The 23610-nt window shown below is 48.9% G+C and overlaps 1 protein-coding gene and 1 long non-coding RNA gene across 2 annotated transcripts; both read left to right on the top strand.

The window, feature by feature from the left end:
- Positions 1 to 4424: 4424 nt before the first annotated feature.
- On the top strand, positions 4425 to 22493 carry epn2 (epsin 2; the record flags this gene model as incomplete). Its single annotated transcript, XM_042313097.1, is given in 4 exon segments — positions 4425 to 4773; positions 16797 to 17352; positions 18738 to 18903; positions 22323 to 22493. Coding segments are annotated over 3 exon segments (595 nt in total), but the record flags the coding sequence as incomplete, so codon positions are not given.
- On the top strand, positions 17799 to 18044 carry LOC121843492. Its single transcript, XR_006081591.1, has 2 exons — positions 17799 to 17896; positions 17971 to 18044. It is a non-coding gene; the product is annotated as an uncharacterized LOC121843492 (long non-coding RNA).
- Positions 22494 to 23610: the final 1117 nt, after the last annotated feature.

The following is a 23610-nucleotide window of genomic DNA, read 5'->3' as shown; positions in this document are numbered from 1 at the left end:
TAACTAGTGTTATATATTAAATGCACAATACCAGTCAAATGTTTCGACACACCTAATCATTCAAGGGTTATTATTTATTTGTTTTATTTATTTTAAAGACATCAAATCTATGAAATTAACACATATGGAAGTCACGCCCTGACCTTAGAGAGATGTTTTATTTCTCTATTTGGTTAGGTCAGGGTGTGTTGTGGGGGTGGGTATGCTTGTTTTGGCTTGTCTAGGGTTTTGCATATCTAGGTTTTTATTTGTAAGTCTAGGTAAATGTAGGTCTATGGTGGCCTGAATTGGTTAGGTCAGGGTGTGTTGTGGGTGGGTGGGTATGCTTGTTTTGGCTTGTCTAGGGTTTTGCATATCTAGGTTTTTATTTGTCTAGGTAAATGTAGGTCTATGGTGGCCTGAATTGGTTCCCAATCAGAGGCCGCTGTTTATTGTTGTCTCTGATTGGGGAATCCTATTTAGGTTGTCATTTTCCCTTTTGGTTTTGTGGGTTCTTGTCTATGTGTAGTTGCCTGTCAGCACTCGTTTATATAGCGTCACGGTTAGTTTTTTGTTGTTTTTGTTAGTTTATTCAGTGTTCGTCTAATAAAAGAGATTGTACAAATGCCACGCTGTGCCTTGGTCTCCTCAATACAACGACCGCGACAATGGAATCATGTAGTAACCAAAAAAAGTGTTAAACAAATCAAAATATATTTTACATTTAAGATTCTTCAAATAACCAGCCTTTGCACAGATAAACAACTTTGCACACTCTTGGCATTCTCTCAACCAGCTTCATGAGGTAGTCACCTGGAATGCATTTCAATTAACAGGTGTGCCTTCTTAAAAGTTAATTTGTGGAATTTCTTTCCTTCTTAATGCATTTTTGAGCCAATCAGTTGTGTTGTGGCAAGGTAGGGGTGGTATACAGAAGATAGCCCTATTTGGTAAAAGACCAAGTCCATATTATGGCAAGAACAGCTCAAATAAGCAAAGAGAAACGACAGTCCATCATTACTTTAAGACATGAAGGTCAGTCAATTCGGAAAATTTCAAGAACTTTTAATGTTTCTTCAGGTGCAGAGAATAAATTAATTAGAGTTTTATTAATTAATGAACATTTTGATTTAATAATTATTATTTTACATTTTGCCGCCCAAATAAATAAATAAATAAATATGAATATAAATATAAGCTTCACAGAGTTCAAGTAACAGACACATCTCAACATCACGACTGTGTGAATCAGGCCTTCATGGTCAAATTGCTGCAAATAAACCACTACTAAAGGACACCAATAAGAAGAGGAGACTAGCTTGGGCCAAGAAACACGAGCAATGGACATTAGACCGGTGGAAATCTGTCCTTTGGTCTGATGAGTCCCAATTTTAGATTTTTTGGTTCCAAGTGCCATGTCTTTGTGAGACGTAGAGTAGGTGAACGGATGATCTCTGTGTGTTTCCCACTGTGAAGCATGGAGGAGGAGGTGTGATGGTGCTTTGCTGGTGACACTGTCAGTGGTTTATTTGGAATTCAAGGCACACTTAACCAGCGTGTGTGTTTCCCACTGTGAAGCATGGAGGAGGAGGTGTGATGGTGTGAGGGTGCTTTGCTGGTGACACTGTCAGTGGTTTATTTGGAATTCAAGGCACACTTAACCAGCATGGCTACCACAGCATTCTGCAGTGATACGCCATCCCATCTGGTTTGTTGGGACTATCATTTGTTTTTCAACAGGACAATGACCCAAACACACCACCAGGCTCTGTAAGGGCTATTTGACCAAGAAGGAGAGTGATGGAGTGCTGCATCAGATGACCTGGCCTCCACAATCACCCGACCTCAACCCAAGTGAGATGGTTTGAGATGAGCTGGACCGCAGAGTGAAGGAAAAGCAGCCAACATAAAATATATTTAGATTTTGTTTCAAAAAAAAATTGGTTACTACATGATTCCATGTGTTATTTCATAGTTTTGATGTCTACAATGTAGAAAATAGTACAAATAAAGAAAAACCCTTGAATGAGTAGGTGTGTCCAAACTTTTGACTGGTATTGTATGTATGTATGTGTATAAAACGAAAAAATCCAAGCCGTGAGGTCGAAGGAATTGTCCGTAGAGCTCAGAGACAGGATTGTGTCAATGCACAGATCTGGGGAAGGGTACCAAAACATTTCTGCAGCATTGAAGGTCCCCAAGAACACAGTGGTCTCCATCATTCTTAAATGGAAGAAGTTTGGAACAACCAAGGCTCCTCCTAGTGCTGGCCGCCCGGACAAACTAAGCAATCGGTGGAGAAGGGCCTTGGTCAGGGAGGTGACCTAGAACCCGATGGTCACTCTGACAGAGCTCCATTGTTCTTCTGTGGAGATGGGCACCTTCCAGAAGGACAACCATCACTACAGCACTCCACCAATCAGACCTTTATGGTAGAAGGAAGTCACTCCTCACTGAATGGCACATGACAGCCCACATGAAGTTTGCAAAAAGGCACCTAAAGGACTCTCAGACTATGAGAAACAAGATTCTGTGGTCTGATGAAACCAAGATTGAACTCTGTGGCCTGAATGCAAGCGTCATGTCTGGAGGAAACCTGCCACCATCCCTACGGGGAAGCATGGTGGTGGCAGCATCATGCTGTGTGGATGTTTTTCAGCGGCAGGGACTGGGAGACTAGTCAGGATCGAGGGAACGATAAACGGAGCAAAGTACAGAGAGATCCTTGATGAAAACTTGCTCCAGAGCGCTCAAGACCTCAGACTGGGTGAAGGTTCACCTTCTAACAGGACGATGACCCTAAGCACACAGCCAAGCCAATGCAGGAGTGGCTTAGGGACACGTCTCAGAATGTCATTGAGTGGCCCAGCCAGAACATCTCTGGAGAGACTTGTGCAGCGACTCTTCCCATCCAACCTGACAGAGCATTGGAGGATCTGCAGAGAAGAATGGGAGAAATTCCCCAAATACAGGTATGCCAAGCTTGTAGTGTCATAGAAGAAGACTTGAGGCTGTAATCACTGCCATTTACTGTTTAAAAATAAATAAATTATAAGTTAGCAAACATTTCTAAAAACCTGTTTTTCCTTTGTCATTAAGGGTTATGGGGTATTGTGATGTCTTATGAAGGTATTGTGATGTCATTATGGGGTATTGTGATGTCTTATGGGGTATTGTGATGTCATTATGGGGTATTGTGATGTCATTATGGGGTATTGTGATGTCATTATGGGGTATTGTGATGTCATTATGGGGTATTGTGATGTCATTATGGGGTATTGTGATGTCATTATGGGGTATTGTGATGTCATTATAGGGTATTGTGATGTCATTATGGGTTATTGTGTGTAGATTGATGAGGGGGAAAAAAGATTTCATCCATTTTACAATAAGGCTGTAACGTAACTGAAATGTGTAAAAGGGGGTCTGAATACTTTCCGAATGCGCTGTATATTTGTATACAGGAGAATAGAGATCATGTTTCAAGATTGTGAGATTTCTAGCTGACGATAACTGAAGGCACCAGAGTTATAGCCTCTCACTTTGCCAGAAATTCAAACATAAACACACAGTCTAATTTATGTTTCAAGATTGTGAGATTTCTAGCTGACGATAACTGAAGGCACCAGAGTTATAGCCTCTCACTTTGCCAGAAATTCAAACATAAACACACAGTCTAATTTTATCTTAGTTTTTGTCAGCGTTAAACTGTTACGTTTTCAACTTTGAACTTTGGTCGTTCAAAAAAAAACTCTGTAATTTACTGTATTACTGTTAACTCTGTAATTAACTTTTTTTTTTTTTTTTTTTTGCGGTACAGTCTAATATAGTATGTTTTGTTGTAGTCTGTATGCAATATGATTTTGAGGTGTTAGACATTAGTTTACTAGGACTGTTTCATTGCGGTACATAATGATACATCCTCATTCTGATAAATAGTTTTGCGCCATCCACCGAGTCATGCAAAGAAAAAGTGCAATTCGCGTCATATGTAAAAGCATTCATTTAAAACTAGTGCTTTTTCAACATAGGAAATCAGTGCAGGAACTGAACCAATGGCAGGTATCAACGGACTGACGAATGACAGCCACCAATGCGCCATTCGTGACATCTAAAGGGCGTTCCTGATTACACGGAACGCCCATATTAAGAAACACCCCGAATTGCGGTAATGCAATTACACCCTATTGAGTTGTCTTGAAAACCAACAATGTGAAATCTCAAATTAAAATCCATCTCGTTTTTGTCTCCATCTCCAAATCTATTGGATGAGAAAACCAGAGGTCTCGTCCCTTCTTAACCTTCTTCTCCAATGGGTTTTGAGAAGGAGACTAGGAGCTAAGGATTTTAATATTTTAATATTCTTCCCCATGTCCTCTAGCCTTGCACACTGTTGCTCAAAACGGTCTCGTTATGAATGGATTTGCTCAGAAGGGAGGAGGAGGAGGAGGAGGTGGTGGGGAAGGAAAGGATGTATTTCTGCATCAGCGAGTCAAGCAGCTTTGGTCACACCCTTCCCCCGCCTACATGTCCCCCCTCCCGGGACGAGAGAGGAGCTTTACCGCCCGCCATGTTGATAGAGCAGGAGTCAGAGACGTGTAAAAGCCTGCTTAGCGAACTAAACTACACATTACGGGAAGGGTTATAGAAAATAACATTTATCCAACAACCGCTACAAATAAGTCAACTTTCCTGGTATGTTTTGTTTTGGATGGTGACTTCTTTGATCGTATGGGTTGTGAAGTTCCTGGATATTCATTTACTCTGTTGAATAACTCGGAAAAAAAGGAAATGGTAAGTTCTTCATGGGTGTTTTTGTTGCTTTCCAGGTTGTTTCAAATCTCCTTGGGATGCTTTTGGGTGAATGTCTCCACCTAGCACTTAAACCTAGCTAGCTAACGTTAGCCAGTGAGTTAGCTAACAAGGGTTAGCCAGTTAGTTAGCTAACAAGGGTTAGCCAGTTAGTTAGCCAGTTAGTTAGCTAACAAGGGTTAGCCAGTTAGTTAGCTAACAAGGGTTAGCCAGTTAGTTAGCTAACAAGGGTTAGCCAGTTAGTTAGCTAACAAGGGTTAGCCAGTTAGTTAGCTAACAAGGGTTAGCCAGTTAGTTAGCTAACAAGGGTTAGCCAGTTAGTTAGCCAGTTAGTTAGCTAACAAGGGTTAGCCAGTTAGTTAGCCAGTTAGTTAGCTAACAAGGGTTAGCCAGTTAGTTAGCCAGTTAGTTAGCTAACAAGGGTTAGCCAGTTAGTTAGCTAACAAGGGTTAGCCAGTTAGTTAGCTAACAAGGGTTAGCCAGTTAGTTAGCTAACAAGGGTTAGCTAGTTAGTTAGCTAACAAGGGTTAGCCAGTTAGTTAGCTAACAAGGGTTAGCCAGTTAGTTAGCTAACAAGGGTTAGCCAGTTAGTTAGCCAGTTAGTTAGCTAACAAGGGTTAGCCAGTGAGTTAGCCAGTTAGTTAGCTAACAAGGGTTAGCCAGTGAGTTAGCTAACAAGGGTTAGCCAGTGAGTTAGCCAGGGTTAGCCAGTTAGTTAGCTAACAAGGGTTAGCCAGTTAGTTAGCCAGTTAGTTAGCTAACAAGGGTTAGCCAGTTAGTTAGCCAGTTAGTTAGCCAGTTAGTTAGCCAGGGTTAGCCAGTTAGTTAGCTAACAAGGGTTAGCCAGTTAGTTAGCTAACAAGGGTTAGCCAGTTAGTTAGCTAACAAGGGTTAGCCAGTTAGTTAGCTAACAAGGGTTAGCTAGTTAGTTAGCTAACAAGGGTTAGCCAGTTAGTTAGCTAACAAGGGTTAGCCAGTTAGTTAGCTAACAAGGGTTAGCCAGTGAGTTAGCCAGTTAGTTAGCTAACAAGGGTTAGCCAGTGAGTTAGCCAGTTAGTTAGCTAACAAGGGTTAGCCAGTTAGTTAGCCAGTTAGTTAGCTAACAAGGGTTAGCCAGTTAGTTAGCCAGTTAGTTAGCTAACAAGGGTTAGCCAGTTAGTTAGCTAACAAGGGTTAGCCAGTTAGTTAGCCAGTTAGTTAGCTAACAAGGGTTAGCCAGTGAGTTAGCCAGTTAGTTAGCTAACAAGGGTTAGCCAGTGAGTTAGCTAACAAGGGTTAGCCAGTGAGTTAGCCAGGGTTAGCCAGTTAGTTAGCTAACAAGGGTTAGCCAGTTAGTTAGCTAACAAGGGTTAGCCAGTTAGTTAGCCAGTTAGTTAGCCAGTTAGTTAGCTAACAAGGGTTAGCCAGTTAGTTAGCTAACAAGGGTTAGCCAGTTAGTTAGCTAACAAGGGTTAGCCAGTTAGTTAGCTAACAAGGGTTAGCCAGTTAGTTAGCTAACAAGGGTTAGCCAGTTAGTTAGCTAACAAGGGTTAGCCAGTTAGTTAGCTAACAAGGGTTAGCCAGTGAGTTAGCTAACAAGGGTTAGCCAGTGAGTTAGCTAACAAGGGTTAGCCAGTTAGTTAGCTAACAAGGGTTAGCCAGTTAGTTAGCTAACAAGGGTTAGCCAGTTAGTTAGCCAGTTAGTTAGCTAACAAGGGTTAGCCAGTTAGTTAGCTAACAAGGGTTAGCCAGTGAGTTAGCTAACAAGGGTTAGCCAGTGAGTTAGCTAACAAGGGTTAGCCAGTGAGTTAGCTAACAAGGGTTAGCCAGTGAGTTAGCTAACAAGGGTTAGCCAGTGAGTTAGCTAACAAGGGTTAGCCAGTGAGTTAACTATCAAGGGTTAGCCAGTGAGTTAACTATCAAGGGTTAGCCAGTGAGTTAACTATCAAGGGTTAGCCAGTGAGTTAGCTATCAAGGGTTAGCCAGTGAGTTAGCTATCAAGGGTTAGCCAGTGAGTTAGCTATCAAGGGTTAGCCAGTGAGTTAGCTATCAAGGGTTAGCCAGTGAGTTAGCTAACAAGGGTTAGCCAGTGAGTTAGCTAACAAGGGTTAGCCAGTGAGTTAGCTAACAAGGGTTAGCCAGTGAGTTAGCTAACAAGGGTTAGCCAGTGAGTTAGCTAACAAGGGTTAGCCAGTGAGTTAGCTAACAAGGGTTAGCCAGTGAGTTAGCTAACAAGGGTTAGCCAGTTAGTTAGCTAAAGGGTTAGCCAGTGAGTTAACTATCAAGGGTTAGCCAGTGAGTTAACTAACAAGGGTTAGCCAGTGAGTTAACTTCAAGGGTTAGCCAGTGAGTTAGCTATCAAGGGTTAGCCAGTGAGTTAGCTATCAAGGGTTAGCCAGTGAGTTAGCTAACAAGGGTTAGCCAGTGAGTTAGCTATTTAGCCAGTGAGTTAGCTATCAAGGGTTAGCCAGTGAGTTAGCTAACAAGGGTTAGCCAGTGAGTTAGCTAACAAGAGTTAGCCAGTGAGTTAGCTAACAAGGGTTAGCCAGTGAGTTAGCTAACAAGGGTTAGCCAGTGAGTTAGCCAGTTAGTTAGCTAACAAGGGTTAGCCAGTTAGTTAGCCAGTTAGTTAGCCAGTTAGTTAGCTAACAAGGGTTAGCCAGTTAGTTAGCTAACAAGGGTTAGCCAGTTAGTTAGCTAACAAGGGTTAGCCAGTTAGTTAGCTAACAAGGGTTAGCCAGTTAGTTAGCTAACAAGGGTTAGCCAGTTAGTTAGCTAACAAGGGTTAGCTGTTAGTTAGCTAACAAGGGTTAGCCAGTTAGTTAGCTAACAAGGGTTAGCCAGTGAGTTAGCTAACAAGGGTTAGCCAGTTAGTTAGCTAACAAGGGTTAGCCAGTTAGTTAGCTAACAAGGGTTAGCCAGTTAGTTAGCTTAAGGGTTAGCCAGTTAGTTAAGGGTTAGCAGTGAGTTAGTAACAAGGGTTAGCCAGTGAGTTAGCTAACAAGGGTTAGCCAGTGAGTTAGCTAACAAGGGTTAGCCAGTGAGTTAGCTAACAAGGGTTAGCCAGTGAGTTAGCTAACAAGGGTTAGCCAGTGAGTTAGCTAACAAGGGTTAGCCAGTGAGTTAGCTAACAAGGGTTAGCCAGTGAGTTAACTATCAAGGGTTAGCCAGTGAGTTAACTATCAAGGGTTAGCCAGTGAGTTAGCTAACAAGGGTTAGCCAGTGAGTTAGCTATCAAGGGTTAGCCAGTGAGTTAGCTATCAAGGGTTAGCCAGTGAGTTAGCTATCAAGGGTTAGCCAGTGAGTTAGCTAACAAGGGTTAGCCAGTGAGTTAGCTAACAAGGGTTAGCCAGTGAGTTAGCTAACAAGGGTTAGTGAGTTAGCTAACAAGGGTTAGCCAGTGAGTTAGCTAACAAGGGTTAGCCAGTGAGTTAGCTAACAAGGGTTAGCCAGTGAGTTAGTGAGTTAGCTAACAAGGGTTAGCCAGTGAGTTAACTATCAAGGGTTAGCCAGTGAGTTAACTATCAAGGGTTAGCCAGTGAGTTAGCTAAAGGGTTAGCCAGTGAGTTAGCTATCAAGGGTTAGCCAGTGAGTTAGCTATCAAGGGTTAGCCAGTGAGTTAGCTAACAGTTAGCTAACAAGGGTTAGCCAGTGAGTTAGCTAACAAGGGTTAGCCAGTGAGTTAGCTAACAAGGGTTAGCCAGTGAGTTAGCTAACAAGGGTTAGCCAGTGAGTTAGCTAACAAGGGTTAGCCAGTGAGTTAGCTAACAAGGGTTAGCCAGTGAGTTAGCTAACAAGGGTTAGCCAGTGAGTTAGCTAACACGGGTTAGCCAGGTTGAGTAATGTTTAGCTATGTAGTTTGTTTCCAAAATATTATGAATTTATTTTTAGTTAACTAGCTGGTCAGAAAGGTGTTAATGACAATTTTGTTAGTCCATCGATCCAACATAACTGGTTTAAAAACTAAAAACTGCTCAACTCAAACGTTTAGTGTTTTAGGACACACTTTAGCTTTAGTTCGTATACAAAGCTACTAGTGTGTGAGAGAAAGTTGTCTTTACCATTTTAGGTAACCTTTTGGGGGCTGGGTTGTTAGCTTGTTAGCTACCGGCTCTGTTTGTTTTCATGGCAAAACGATGCTAACTAGACAACTGGGGAATTGTTGTTTCTCATAACTAGCTTATAATATCAGCTGATTTGATTTGGTTGATGAATCACTGTAGAAAGAAATACCATTGACATTTCCAGTAAACTATCTGTACAGTTTTGGTAACTAGCATTGAAGCGGAACATAATTCACGATAAGAGCGGTTGGTGTATGTTCACTTCATTGTAGTGGCCATAATGTTTGTCCAGGTGGGGGCGCTGTTTTACCTCTGTCACCATGTATCAATCGCTGTAACATTTATCTCTCAGCATGGAAACATGGTGCAGGACACTGAGCTGCCCCCCGGGTGTAGCCGGGATGCTGCCCCCCGGGTGTAGCCGGGATGCTGCCCCCCTGGGTGTAGCCGGGATGCTGCCCCCCTGGGTGTAGCCGGGATGCTGCCCCCTGGGTGTAGCCGGGATGCTGCCCCCTGGGTGTAGCCGGGATGCTGCCCCCTGGGTGTAGCCGGGATGCTGCCCCCTGGGTGTAGCCGGGATGCTGCCCCCTGGGTGTAGCCGGGATGCTGCCCCCTGGGTGTAGCCGGGATGCTGCCCCCTGGGTGTAGCCGGGATGCTGCCCCCTGGGTGTAGCCGGGATGCTGCCCCCTGGGTGTAGCCGGGATGCTGCCCCCTGGGTGTAGCCGGGATGCTGCCCCCTGGGTGTAGCCGGGATGCTGCCCCCTGGGTGTAGCCGGGCTGCCCCCTGCTGCCCCCTGGGTGTAGCCGGGATGCTGCCCCCTGGGTGTAGCCGGGATGCTGCCCCCTGGGTGTAGCCGGGATGCTGCCCCCTGGGTGTAGGGGATGCTAGCCCAGGCTCGGGATGCTGCCCCTCTGCCCAGGCTCGGGATGCTGCCCCTCTGCCCAGGCTCGGGATGCTGCCCCCTGGGTGTAGCCAGGATGCTGCCCCTCTGCCCAGGCTTGGGATGCTGCCCCTCTGCCCAGGCTTGGGATGCTGCCCCTCTGCCCAGGCTTAGGGGAACCGCTAGACCTGTGGTGGGGTTAGCGGGCAGGCTTTGTCTATTGTCTGTGTGTGTGTGGTCAGTTTGAGTAAAGGGAGGGAGGGGGGGTGACCGATGCACCTGTAGCCGACTCTCGGGGAGGTATCTCCGGCTTTGTCTTGTGCTGGGGAGGACAAAAGGGAGACTGATGTCTCGGGGCATGGGAAGGGAGGGGTGGGTGTGAGAGAGAGAAGGGTGCTTGGACATTACATTATGTTCGTATGGATTGATCTCTGAATTGAATTGATAAGCAGTTCTTGACTTGGGCAGGAGCTCACTGAGCACAGTTGATAAATCAGCGCTTGAACATTTCTTGCGTGCTTTATGTGAATGGTAGATGAGTGATGAGGAACTCTCTGTCTCTGAACATGTCCCAGTTTACTGCTTCGGAAAACATTCTAGATTCCAACAGTCCGGTTCTTTAGAAGGGTGAAAGAACCGGTTGGATTTGCTTGTCTATATACACACACACACACACACACACACACACACACACACATACAGAGAAATACCTATTGTGTTGTCAGCCCGGTGTATCAATAAAGGGATATTCCAGGGGTTTTTGGCAATGAGGCCCGTTGTCTACTTCCCCAGTCAGATGAACTCGTGGATACCATTTTTTTTATAGTGTTTTACAGCCCAGAGTGGTTAGCATCATGCTAGGCTAGCCAGGCTAGCTGCTACATAGTGTGATTTTTACAGCTCAGAGTGGTTAGCATCACGTTAGGCTAGCCAGGCTAGCTGCTACATAGTGTTTTTGTGTGTTTTTTTTACAGCCCAGAGTGGTTAGCATCACGCTAGGCAAGCCAGCCTAGCTGCTACAAAGTGTTTTACAGCTCAGAGTGGTTAGCATCACGCTAGGCTAGCCAGGCTAGCTGCTACATAGTGTTTTACAGCCCAGAGTGGTTAGCATCACGCTCGGCTAGCCAGGCTAGCTGCTACATAGTGTTTTTACAGCCCAGAGTGGTTAGCATCACGCTCGGCTAGCCAGCCTAGCTGCTACATAGTGTTTTTACAGCCCAGAGGAAGTCCTGGATCCAGTTGCAGAAGGGGTGCTGTCCAGACCCAGAACTCTGAGCTCGGTGTCGACCTTGGAGAGAACAGTAGTGTTGAATGCTTGGAACTGTAGTCCATGAACATCAAAGGTGTTCCTCTTGTCAGGAGGTGAGGTGGTGGAAGTGGCATCTTTTGTGGATCTGTTAGAGCAGTAGGTAAATTGGACTGGGTCCAGTGGGCCGGGTATACTGGCCTTGACGTGGCCCATGACCAGCCTCTCCTGGCCTTGACGTGGCCCATGACCAGCCTCTCCTGGCCTTGACGTGGCCCATGACCAGCCTCTCCTGGCCTTGACGTGGCCCATGACCAGCCTCTCCTGGCCTTGACGTGGCCCATGACCAGCCTCTCCTGGCCTTGACGTGGCCCATGACCAGCCTCTCCTGGCCTTGACGTGGCCCATGACCAGCCTCTCCTGGCCTTGACGTGGCCCATGACCAGCCTCTCCTGGCCTTGACGTGGCCCATGACCAGCCTCTGGCCTGGCCTCCTGGCCTTGGCCCCATGACCAGCCTCTCCTGGCCTTGGCGTGGCCCATGACCAGCCTCTCCTGGCCTTGACGTGGCCTTGACGTGGCCCATGACCAGCCTCTCCTGGCCTTGATGTGGCCCATGACCAGCCTCTCCTGGCCTTGACGTGGCCCATGACCAGCCTCTCCTGGCCTTGACGTGGCCTTGATGTGGCCCATGACCAGCCTCTCCTGGCCTTGATGTGGCCCATGACCAGCCTCTCCAAGCACTTCATGAGGATGTGGTGAGCTCCATGGAGCAATAGTCATTTGGTCACCAGGTCTTTCTTGGGCACTGGCTGTGAATTTACACCTGGTAGCTGGTCTGTAACCTAGAGGACAACCAGTGGGTCCATCTCCTCTATACCACCCACCTGGTAGCTGGTCTGTAACCTAGAGGACAACCAGTGGGTCCATCTCCTCTATACCACCCACCTGGTAGCTGGTCTGTAACCAGCAACCAGTGGGTCCATCTGGCCTGGTAGCTGGTCTGTAACCTAGAGGACAACCAGTGGGTCCATCTCCTCTATACCACCCACCTGGTAGTGTGGTGGATGGGACTACCAGCTCTCTGTAACCTAGAGGACAACCAGTGGGTCCATCTCCTCTATACCACCCACCTGGTAGCTGGTCTGTAACCTAGAGGACAACCAGTGGGTCCATCTCCTCTATACCACCCACCTGGTAGCTGGTCTGTAACCTAGAGGACAACCAGTGGGGCCATCTCCTCTATACCACCCACCTGGTAGCTGGTCTGTAACCTAGAGGACAACCAGTGGGTCCATCTCCTCTATACCACCCACCTGGTAGTGTGGTGGATGGGACTCCAGCTCTCTGTAACCTAGAGGACAACCAGTGGGTCCATCTCCTCTATACCACCCACCTGGTAGCTGGTCTGTAACCTAGAGGACAACCAGTGGGTCCATCTCCTCTATACCACCCACCTGGTAGCTGGTCTGTAACCTAGAGGACAACCAGTGGGTCCATCTCCTCTATACCACCCACCTGGTAGCTGGTCTGTAACCTAGAGGACAACCAGTGGGTCCATCTCCTCTATACCACCCACCTGGTAGCTGGTCTGTAACCTAGAGGACAACCAGTGGGTCCATCTCCTCTATACCACCCACCTGGAGTGTGGTGGATGGGACTACCAGCTCTCTGTAACCTAGAGGACAACCAGTGGGTCCATCTCCTCTATACCACCCACCTGGTAGCTGGTCTGTAACCTAGAGGACAACCAGTGGGTCCATCTCCTCTATACCACCCACCTGGTAGCTGGTCTGTAACCTAGAGGACAACCAGTGGGTCCATCTCCTCTATACCACCCACCTGGTAGCTGGTCTGTAACCTAGAGGACAACCAGTGGGTCCATCTCCTCTATACCACCCACCTGGTAGTGTGGTGGATGGGACTACCAGCTCTCTGTAACCTAGAGGACAACCAGTGGGTCCATCTCCTCTATACCACCCACCTGGTAGCTGGTCTGTAACCTAGAGGACAACCAGTGGGTCCATCTCCTCTATACCACCCACCTGGTAGCTGGTCTGTAACCTAGAGGACAACCAGTGGGTCCATCTCCTCTATACCACCCACCTGGTAGCTGGTCTGTAACCTAGAGGACAACCAGTGGGTCCATCTCCTCTATACCACCCACCTGGTAGCTGGTCTGTAACCTAGAGGACAACCAGTGGGTCCATCTCCTCTATACCACCCACCTGGTAGTGTGGTGGATGGGACTACCAGCTCTCTGTAACCTAGAGGACAACCAGTGGGTCCATCTCCTCTATACCACCCACCTGGTAGCTGGTCTGTAACCTAGAGGACAACCAGTGGGTCCATCTCCTCTATACCACCCATCTGGTAGCTGGTCTGTAACCTAGGGACAACCAGTGGGTCCATCTCCTCTATACCACCCACCTGGTAGCTGGTCTGTAACCTAGAGGACAACCAGTGGGTCCATCTCCTCTATACCACCCACCTGGTAGCTGGTCTGTAACCTAGAGGACAACCAGTGGGTCCATCTCCTCTATACCACCCACCTGGTAGCTGGTCTGTAACCTAGAGGACAACCAGTGGGTCCATCTCCTCTATACCACCCACCTGGTAGCTGGTCTGTAACCTAGAGGACAACCAGTGGGTCCATCTCCTCTATACCACCCACCTGGTAGTGTGGTGGATGGGACTACCAGCTCTCTGTAACCTAGAGGACAACCAGTGGGTCCATCTCCTCTATACCACCCACCTGGTAGTGTGGTGGATGGGACTACCAGCTCTCTGTAACCTAGAGGACAACCAGTGGGTCCATCTCCTCTATACCACCCACCTGGTAGTGTGGTGGATGGGACTACCAGCTCTCTGTAACCTAGAGGACAACCAGTGGGTCCATCTCCTCTATACCACCCACCTGGTAGTGTGGTGGATGGGACCAGCTCTCTGAGAGGGCAACCAGTGGGTCCATCTCTCTCCACCCACCTGGTAGTGGGTGGATGGGACCCAGCTCTCTGTAACCTAGAGGGCCCAACCAGTGGGTCCATCTCCTCTATACCACCCACCTGGTAGTGTGGTGGATGGGACTACCAGCTCTCTGTAACCTAGAGGGCAACCAGTGGGTCCATCGGTCATTTGGCCTCTATACCACCCACCTGGTAGTGTGGTGGATGGGACTACCAGCTCTCTGTAACCTAGAGGACAACCAGTGGGTCCATCTCCTCTATACCACCCACCTGGTAGTGTGGTGGATGGGACTACCAGCTCTCTGTAACCTAGAGGGCAACCAGTGGGTCCATCTCCTCTATACCAGGTTTCTTGTAGGATGACAATGTCTATATTTCTGATTTCTTTGATGGAGTCTGGGTTCCTGCTCTTTAAGGCAAAGATAGATGACCTCTGACCTTGTATATTCCAAGGATGAGATAGTAAAAGCTTTGTGTTCCATAGTGTCTAGTGTGGTTTAGGCCCAGACCATCTCTCTCTCTCACTCTCTCTCTCCCTCTGTGCTCTGACAGACCCTGTCTGTGCAGTCCTCCTGGGCTGGGGGTGAGGAGGGGGTTGTTCCGGGGGAGACAGACGGGGGCTCTTCCTCTAGTCGTGTGTGTGAATAAGTGATTTTAAAGCAGCAGATGTCATTAGGTCAGTGCTGTATTCATAGTGGCAGGAGGTGGGAGGCAGGGTGAGGAGGGAGGGGCAGGGGGAGGAGGCAGGGTGAGGAGGGAGGGTTGGCAGGAGGGGGGAGGCAGGGTGAGGAGGGAGGGTTGGGGGTTGGGGGAGGTAGGGTGAGGAGGGAGGGTTGGGGGAGGTAGGGTGAGGAGGGAGGGTTGGCAGGGTGAGGGGGAGGTAGGGTGAGGAGGGGGAGGTAGGTTGAGATAGGGTTGGGGGAGGTAGGGTGAGATAGGGGGAGGGTAGGGTGAGGGGGAGGGTTGGGGGAGGTAGGGTGAGGGGGGGAGGGTTGGGGGAGGTAGGGTGAGGGGGGAGGGTTGGGGGAGGTAGGGTGAGGAGGGAGGGTTGGGGGGGGGTAGGGTGAGGAGGGAGGGTTGGGGGGGGGAGGTAGGGTGAGGAGGGAGGGTTGGCAGGAGGGAGGAGGCAGGAGGGGGGCAGGAGGGGGCAGGGTGGGAAGGAAGTGTTGGCAGGAGGGGGTGAGGCAGGGTGTTTGGGGGAGGCAGGGTGAGGAGGGAGGTTTGGCAGGAGGCAGGGTGAGGAGGGAGGTTTGGCAGGAGGCAGGGTGAGGAGGGAGGTTTGGCAGGAGGCAGGGTGAGGAGGGAGGTTCAAATCAAATCAAATCAAATCAAATTTTATTTGTCACATACACATGGTTAGCAGATGTTAATGCGAGTGTAGCGAAATGCTTGTGCTTCTAGTTCCGACAATGCAGTAATATCTAACAAGTAATCTAACTAACAATTCCAAAAAACTACTGTCTTATACACAGTGTAAGGGGATAAAGAATATGTACATAAGGATATATGAATGAGTGATGGTACAGAGCAGCATAGGCAAGATACAGTAGATGATATCGAGTACAGTATATACATATGAGATGAGTATGTAAACCAAGTGGCATAGTTAAAGTGGCTAGTGATAGATGTATTACATAAGGATGCAGTAGATGATATAGAGTACAGTATCAACGTATGCATATGAGATGAACAATGTAGGGTAAGTAACATTATATAAGGTAGCATTGTTTAAAGTGGCTAGTGATATATTTACATCATTTCCCATCAATTCCCATGATTAAAGTGGCTGGAGTTGAGTCAGTGTCATTGACAGTGTGTTGGCAGTAGCCACTCAATGTTAGTGGTGGCTGTTTAACAGTCTGATGGCCTTGAGATAGAAGCTGTTTTTCAGTCTCTCGGTCCCAGCTTTGATGCACCTGTACTGATCTCGCCTTCTGGATGGCAGCGGGGTGAACAGGCAGTGGCTCGGGTGGTTGATGTCCTTGATGATCTTTATGGCCTTCCTGTAGCATCGGGTGGTGTAGGTGTCCTGGAGGGCAGGTAGTTTGCCCCCAGTGATGCGTTGTGCAGACCTCACTACCCTCTGGAGAGCCTTACGGTTGAGGGCGGTGCAGTTGCCATACCAGGCGGTGATACAGCCCGCCAGGATGCTCTCGATTGTGCATCTGTAGAAGTTTGTGAGTGCTTTTGGTGTGTTTGACAGGAGGCAGGGTGAGGAGGGAGGTTTGGCAGGGTGAGGAGGGAGGTTTGGCAGGGTGAGGAGGGAGGTTTGGCAGGGTGAGGAGGGAGGGTTGGCAGGAGGCAGGGTGAGGAGGGAGGTTTGGCAGGAGGGGGGAGGCAGGGTGAGGAGGGAGGTTTGGCAGGAGGGGGGAGGCAGGAGTCACATTTCCTCTCTCGTGTCTCTCTCTGTCTCGTCTCTCTCTCTGTCTCTCTCTCTGTCTCGTCTCTCTGTCTCTCTCTGTCTCTCTCTCTGTCTCGTCTCTCTTTCTGTCTCTCTCTCTTTCTGTCTCTCTCTCTTTCTGTCTCTCTCTCTTTCTGTCTCTCTCTCTTTCTGTCTCTCTCTCTTTCTGTCTCTCTCTCTTTCTGTCTCTCTCTCTTTCTGTCTCTCTCTCTTTCTGTCTCTCTCTCTCTCTCTCTTCTCTCTCTCTTTCTGTCTCTCTCTCTTTCTGTCTCTCTCTCTTTCTGTCTCTCTCTCTTTCTGTCTCTCTCTCTTTCTGTCTCTCTCTCTTTCTGTCTCTCTCTCTTTCTGTCTCTCTGTCTCTCTCTCTGTCTCTCTTTCTGTCTCTCTCTCTCTGTCTGTCTCTCTCGTCTCTCTCTGTCTGTCTGTCCCCCTTCTCTTGCCATATTAACCCCCTCTCTCTCTCCTCAGGTGATGGCGTGGCTGTGTGTGCGTCCCGCTCTGTGTGTGTGGAGATGGTTCTAACAGGCTGTTGTCTGTGAGGTCTGTGGAACACACTGCTGGCCCGCGGAGGCGCCCTGAACACACTCAGTGACACGGTGACAACACGCACACACACCCAGTGACACGGTGACACACACAACGCTGCCGGTGCAGCGAGAACGGATTCGGACACACAAACTATTCCCCTCCCCAACACACACACACACTTGACTGTGTGTCCCAGTCGTGGTAGCGCGCGCGTGCGTGTGTGTGTGTGACCACCACTATGCCGAGCTCCACGATCAGACGTTCTGTGAAGAACATGGTAAACAACTACTCCGACGCGGAGAAGAAGGTCCGAGAGTCCACCTCCAACGACCCCTGGGGCCCCTCGTCCTCTCTGATGTCAGAGGTGGCCGACCTGACCTACAACGTCGTGGCGTTCAGTGAGATCATGAGTATGATCTGGAGACGCCTCAACGACCACGGGAAGAACTGGAGACACGTTTACAAGGCGCTGACGCTGCTCGACTACCTGATTAAGGTAACGCCCCACCCCTGATACCAGTAATAAGAACTACCTGATTAAGGTAACGCCCCACCCCTGATACCAGTAATAAGAACTACCTGATTAAGGTAACGCCCCCCACCCCTGATACCAGTAATAAGAACTACCTGATTAAGGTAACGCCCCACCCCTGATACCAGTAATAATAAATAATAAGAACTACCTGATTAAGGTAACGCCCCACCCCTGATACCAGATAAATAATAAGAACTACCTGATAAATAATAAGAACTACCTGATTAAGGTAACGCCCCACCCCTGATACCAGTAATAAGAACTACCTGATTAAGGTAACGCCCCACCCCTGATACCAGTAATAAGAACTACCTGATTAAGGTAACGCCCCACCCCTGATACCAGTAATAAGAACTACCTGATTAAGGTAACGCCCCACCCCTGATACCAGTAATAAGAACTACCTGATTAAGGTAACGCCCCACCCCTGATACCAGTAATAAGAACTACCTGATTAAGGTAACGCCCCACCCCTGATACCAGTAATAAGAACTACCTGATTAAGGTAACCCCTGATACCAGTAATAATAAATAATAAGAACTACCCCTGATACCAGTAATAAGAACTACCTGATTAAGGTAACGCCCCACCCCTGATACCAGTAATAAGAACTACCTGATTAAGGTAACGCCCCACCCCTGATACCACTAATCTTATCAGTCTCCTGACGGGGGGATATGCATCCTAACCCAAACAAAGTAACTCCTCCCGGTGTTTTTTGGCTTCGTTGTCTTTAAAGGCTTTAGTCCTAACTGGTATCCATGACGTCTGAGCTGAACATGTAGTTCTCAGGTTTGGATTCGACCCCTTTGAGATTTTTTGCAGTGTCGTTTTTTTGTTTTTGTGCCTTTTTTTCTCCAATTGGTAGTTAAAGTCTTGTCTCATCGCAACTTCCGTATGGACTCGGGAGAGGAGAAGGTCGAGAGCTATGCGTCCTCCGAAACACGACCCATCCAAGCCGCACTGCTTCTTAACACAGCGCCCATCCAACCCGGAAGCCAGCCGACACCAATGTGTCGGAGGAAACACCGTGCACCTGGCGACCTGGACCAGGAGTCGCTATGAGACAAGGATATCCGGGCCAAGCCTTCCCGTAACCCGGACGACGCTGGCTTCCGGCCTCCCGATCGCGGCCGGCTGCAAACCCAGAGTCTGGTGGCACAGATGGCACCACGATGCAGTGCCTTAGACCACTGCGCCACCCGGGAGGTTCCTGCAGTGTTAATATGTTGTGTGTGTGTGTGTTTTCCAGACTGGGTCAGAGCGCGTGGCTCTGCAGTGTTAATGTGTTAATATGTTGTGTGTGTGTGTGTGTGTGTGTGTGTGTGTGTGTGTGTGTTTTCAGACGGGGTCAGAGCGCGTGGCTCTGCAGTGTAAAGAGAACATCTTCGCCATCCAGACTCTAAAGGACTTTCAGTACATCGACAGAGACGGAAAAGACCAGGGAATCAACGTCAGAGAGAAGAGCAAACAGCTGGTGGTCCTGTTGAAAGATGAGGAGAGACTGAAAGGTGAGGAAGAGGAGGAGGAAGAGGGAGGTGGTGGTCCTGTTGAAAGATGAGGAGAGACTGAAAGGTGAGGTGGAGGAGGAAGAGGGAGGTGGTGGTCCTGTTGAAAGATGAGGAGAGACTGAAAGGTGAGGAAGAGGAGGAGGAAGAGGGAGGTGGTGGTCCTGTTGAAAGATGAGGAGAGACTGAAAGGTGAGGAGGAAGAGGGAGGTGGTGGTCCTGTTGAAAGATGAGGAGAGACTGAAAGGTGAGGAAGAGGGAGGTGGTGGTCCTGCTGAAAGATGAGGAGAGACTGAAAGGTGAGGAAGAGGGAGGTGGTGGTCCTGCTGAAAGATGAGGAGAGACTGAAAGGTGAGGAGGAGGAGGAAGAGGGAGGTGGTGGTCCTGTTGAAAGATGAGGAGAGACTGAAAGGTGAGGAGGAGGAAGGGAGGAGGAGAGGTGGTGGTCCTGTTGAAAGATGAGGAGAGACTGAAAGGTGAGGAGGAGGAGGGAGGTGGTGGTCCTGCTGAAAGATGAGGAGAGACTGAAAGGTGAGGAGGAGGAAGAGGGAGGTGGTGGTCCTGTTGAAAGATGAGGGAGACTGAAAGGTGAGGCAGGAAAGAGGAGGAGGAAGAGGGAGGTGGTGGTCCTGCTGAAAGATGAGGAGGACTTTCAAGGTGAGGAGGAAGAGGAGGAAGAGGGAGGTGGTGGTCCTGCTGAAAGATGAGGAGAGACTGAAAGGTGAGAGGAGGAGAGGAAAAGCTGGTGGTCCTGTTGAAAGATGAGGAGAGACTGAAAGGTGAGGAGGAGGAAGAGGAGGAGGAAGAGGGAGGTGGTGGTCCTGTTGAAAGATGAGGAGAGACTGAAAGGTGAGGAGGAGGAGGAAGAGGGAGGTGGTGGTCCTGTTGAAAGATGAGGAGAGACTGAAAGGTGAGGAGAGGAGGAGGAAGAGGGAGGTGGTGGTCCTGTTGAAAGATGAGGAGAGACTGAAAGGTGAGGAAGAGGAGGAGGAGGAGGGAGGTGGTGGTCCTGTTGAAAGATGAGGAGAGACTGAAAGGTGAGGAGGAGGAAGAGGGAGGTGGTGGTCCTGTTGAAAGATGAGGAGAGACTGAAAGGTGAGGTGGAGGAGGAAGAGGGAGGTGGTGGTCCTGTTGAAAGATGAGGAGAGACTGAAAGGTGAGGAGGAGGGAAGAGGGAGGTGGTGGTCCTGTTGAAAGATGAGGAGAGACTGAAAGGTGAGGAGGAGGAAGAGGAGGAGGAAGAGGGAGGTGGTGGTCCTGTTGAAAGATGAGGAGAGACTGAAAGGTGAGGAGGAGGAAGAGGGAGGTGGTGGTCCTGTTGAAAGATGAGGAGAGACTGAAAGGTGAGGAGGAGGAGGAGGAGAGGGAGGTGGTGGTCCTGCTGAAAGATGAGAAGACTGAAAGGTGAGGAGGAGGGAGGAGAGGGAGGTGGTGGTCCTGTTGAAAGATGAGGAGGAGGAAGAGGGAGGTGGTGGTCCTGTTGAAAGATGAGGAGAGACTGAAAGGTGAGGAGGAGGAAGAGGAGGAGGAGGAGGGAGGTGGTGGTCCTGTTGAAAGATGAGGAGAGACTGAAAGGTGAGGAGGAGGAAGGAGATGGGAGGTGGTGGTCCTGTTGAAAGATGAGGAGACTGAAAGGTGAGGAGGAGGAAGAGGAAGAGGAAGAAGAGGGAGGTGGTGGTCTGTTGAAAGATGAGGAGAGACTGAAAGGTGAGGAGGAGGAAGAGGGAGGTGGTGGTCCTGCTGAAAGATGAGGAGAGACTGAAAGGTGAGGAGGAGGAAGGGAGGGGAGGAAGAGGGAGGTGGTGGTCCTGTTGAAAGATGAGGAGAGACTGAAAGGTGAGGTGGAGGAGGAAGAGGGAGGTGGTGGTCCTGTTGAAAGATGAATGAGACTGAAAGGTGAGGAGTCATGTAGGAAGAGGGAGGTGGTGGTCCTGTCTGAAAGATCAGGTACTGTCTGTCTGGAGGTCATGTAGGAAGAGGAGTCAAAGACCAGGGGAGGTCTGTCTGTTGAAAGTGAGTCTGTCTGAAGTGAGGTGTAGGAAGTCTGTCTGGAGTCATGTACTGTCTGTCTGGTCTGTCTGGAGTCATGTACTGTTGTCTGAGGACTAGACTAAAAGGTGAGGAGTCATGTAGGAGGTCTGAGGGATGTACTGTCCTGTTGAAAGATGAGGAGAGACTGTCTGGTGAGGAGTCAAGAGGGTCTGGTGGTCCTGTCTGAAGTCATGTACTGTCTGAAAGGTCTGTCTGGAGTCAGGTGGTGGTCTGTTGAAAGATGAGGAGTCACTGTAAGGTCTGTCTGAGTCATGTCATGTCTGGTGGTCTGTCTGTCTGAGTCATGTACTGTCTGTCTGTCTGTCTGAAGTGAGGTACTGTCTGTCTGTCTGTCTGGAGTCATGTACTGTCTGTCTGTCTGTCTGGAGTCATGTAGACTGTCTGTGGTGTACTGTCTGTCATGAACTGGGAGGTCTGTCTGTTGGAGTCATGTACTGTCTGTCTGTCTGTCTGGAGTCAGTCTGTCTGGTCTGTCTGTCTGAAGATCATGTAGACTGTCTGGTGAGATGTAGGAGTCTGAAGAGGGAGTCATGTCCTGTCTGAGTCTGGAGTCATGTACTGTCTGTCTGGTGAGGAGGAGGATGTAGAGGGAGGTGGTGGTCCTGTTGAAAGTCATGTACTGTCTGTGAGGTGGAGGAGTCATGTACTGTCTGTCCTGCTGAAAGATGAGAGTCATGTACTGTCTGTCATAGAGGTCTGTCTGGAGTCATGTACTGTCTGGTCCTGTCTGTCTGGAGTCATGTACTGTCTGTCATGACCACTAGGTCTGTCTGAAAGTCATGTACTGTCTGTCTGGTCTGTCTGTCTGGAGGAAGAGTACTGTCTGTTTGGAGGTCATGTACTGTCTGTCAGGAGTCACTGAAAGGTCTGTCTGTAGTCATGTACTGTCTGTCTGGAGTCATGTACTGTCTGTCATAGACCACTAGGTCTGTCTGTTGTAATGTGCTGTCTGTCTGGAGTCACGTACTGTCTGTCTGGAGTAATGTACTGTCTGTGATAGACCACTAGGTCTGTCTGGAGTCATGTATTGTCTGTCTGGAGTCATGTACTGTCTCTGTCTGGAGTCATGTACTGTCTGTCTGTCTGGAGTCATGTACTGTCTGTCTGGAGTCATGTACTGTCTGTCTGTCTGGAGTCATGTACTGTCTGTCATAGACCACTGTCTGTCTGTAGGTCTGTCTGGAGTCATGTACTGTCTGTTTGGGGTAATGTACTGTCTGTCATAGACCACTAGGTCTGTCTGGAGTCGTGTACTGTCTGTCTGGAGTCATGTACTGTCTGTCTGGGGTAATGTACTGTCTGTCATAGACCACTAGGTCTGTCCAGGTGATGTTAATGATGATGATGATGATGATGATGTTCCTGTCCAGGTGAGCGTTCCCAGGCTCTGAAGACGAAGGAGAGGATGGCTCAGGTCACCACTACAGGGGCGGTGACACCGGGTCAGGGTTTTGGCCGAGGTTCGTCTCAACCCAACCTGTCGACCTCCTACAGCGAGGAGTACGGCAAGTCGGAGGGGTCACCGGCATCTTACCACGGCTGTGAGTAGATCAGTGAGCCACACACACAGAGGCTTAGACACTCTTTCTTCTTCCTAAAACCAGCGTCCAATCAAAACTCCTCTTTTGACCTTGACCAGCTCGTTTCACGTTAGCTTTTAGGGACCTTCGGAAACAACTTTTCAGACGAACACCACAACACGTAACCCCCCCGCTGGGACTTAGCGCTACCTCTCTGTCAACAGAGCTCGGTGCTTATTATGGGATGTTTTAGGTTACACAGTCCCACCTTTTTTTGGGGGGTAGCATGTTAATGACATGTTGGAGATAGACCCTACTGAACCATTCAGAACACAAAGAAAATAATGATAATCTTGTTAAAATGTATTTTATAACATAAGGAAGGGAAATTTAGTCACCAAAGCGCGTTTTCCCCGCTCTGGACAGAGGGGAGACACCCCATGTTCCCGTTCTGGAGTCTGTTCCCCTTCTGTCCTCCACGTGACTGGAGTCTGTTCCCCTTCTCTCCTTCACGTGACTGGAGTCTGTTCCCCTTCTGTCCTTCACGTGACTGGAGTCTGTTCCCTCCTTCACGTGACTGGAGTCTGTTCTCTCCTTCACGTGACTGGAGTCTGTTCCCTCCTCCACGTGACTGGAGTCTGTTCCCTCCTTCACGTGACTGGAGTCTCTGTTCTGTTCCCTCCTTCACGTGACTGGAGTCTGTTCCCTCCTTCACGTGACTGGAGTCTGTTCCCTTCACGTGACTGGAGTCTGTTCCCTCACGTGACTGGAGTCTGTTCCCCTTCACGTGACTGGAGTCTGTTCCCTCCTTCACGTGACTGGAGTCTGTTCCCTTCACGTGACTGGAGTCCCTTCACGTGACTGGAGTCTGTTCCTCCTTCACGTCTGGAGTCTGTTCCCTCCTTCACGTGACTGGTCTGTTCCCTCCTTCACGTGACTGTTCCCTCCTGACTGGAGTCTGTTCCCTCCTTCACGTGACTGGAGTCTGTTCCCCTCCTCACGTGACTGGAGTCTGTTCCCTCCTCACGTGACTGGAGTCTGGTGACTGGAGTCTGTTCCCTCCTCCACGTGACTGGAGTCTGTTCCCTCCTCCACGTGACTGGAGTCTGTTCCCTCCTTCACGTGACTGGAGTCTGTT

This window comes from Oncorhynchus tshawytscha, unplaced genomic scaffold (assembly GCF_018296145.1).
Source record: "Oncorhynchus tshawytscha isolate Ot180627B unplaced genomic scaffold, Otsh_v2.0 Un_contig_7734_pilon_pilon, whole genome shotgun sequence".
Taxonomy (NCBI): domain Eukaryota; kingdom Metazoa; phylum Chordata; class Actinopteri; order Salmoniformes; family Salmonidae; genus Oncorhynchus; species Oncorhynchus tshawytscha.
This window is presented reverse-complemented; position numbering and strand designations above follow the sequence as displayed.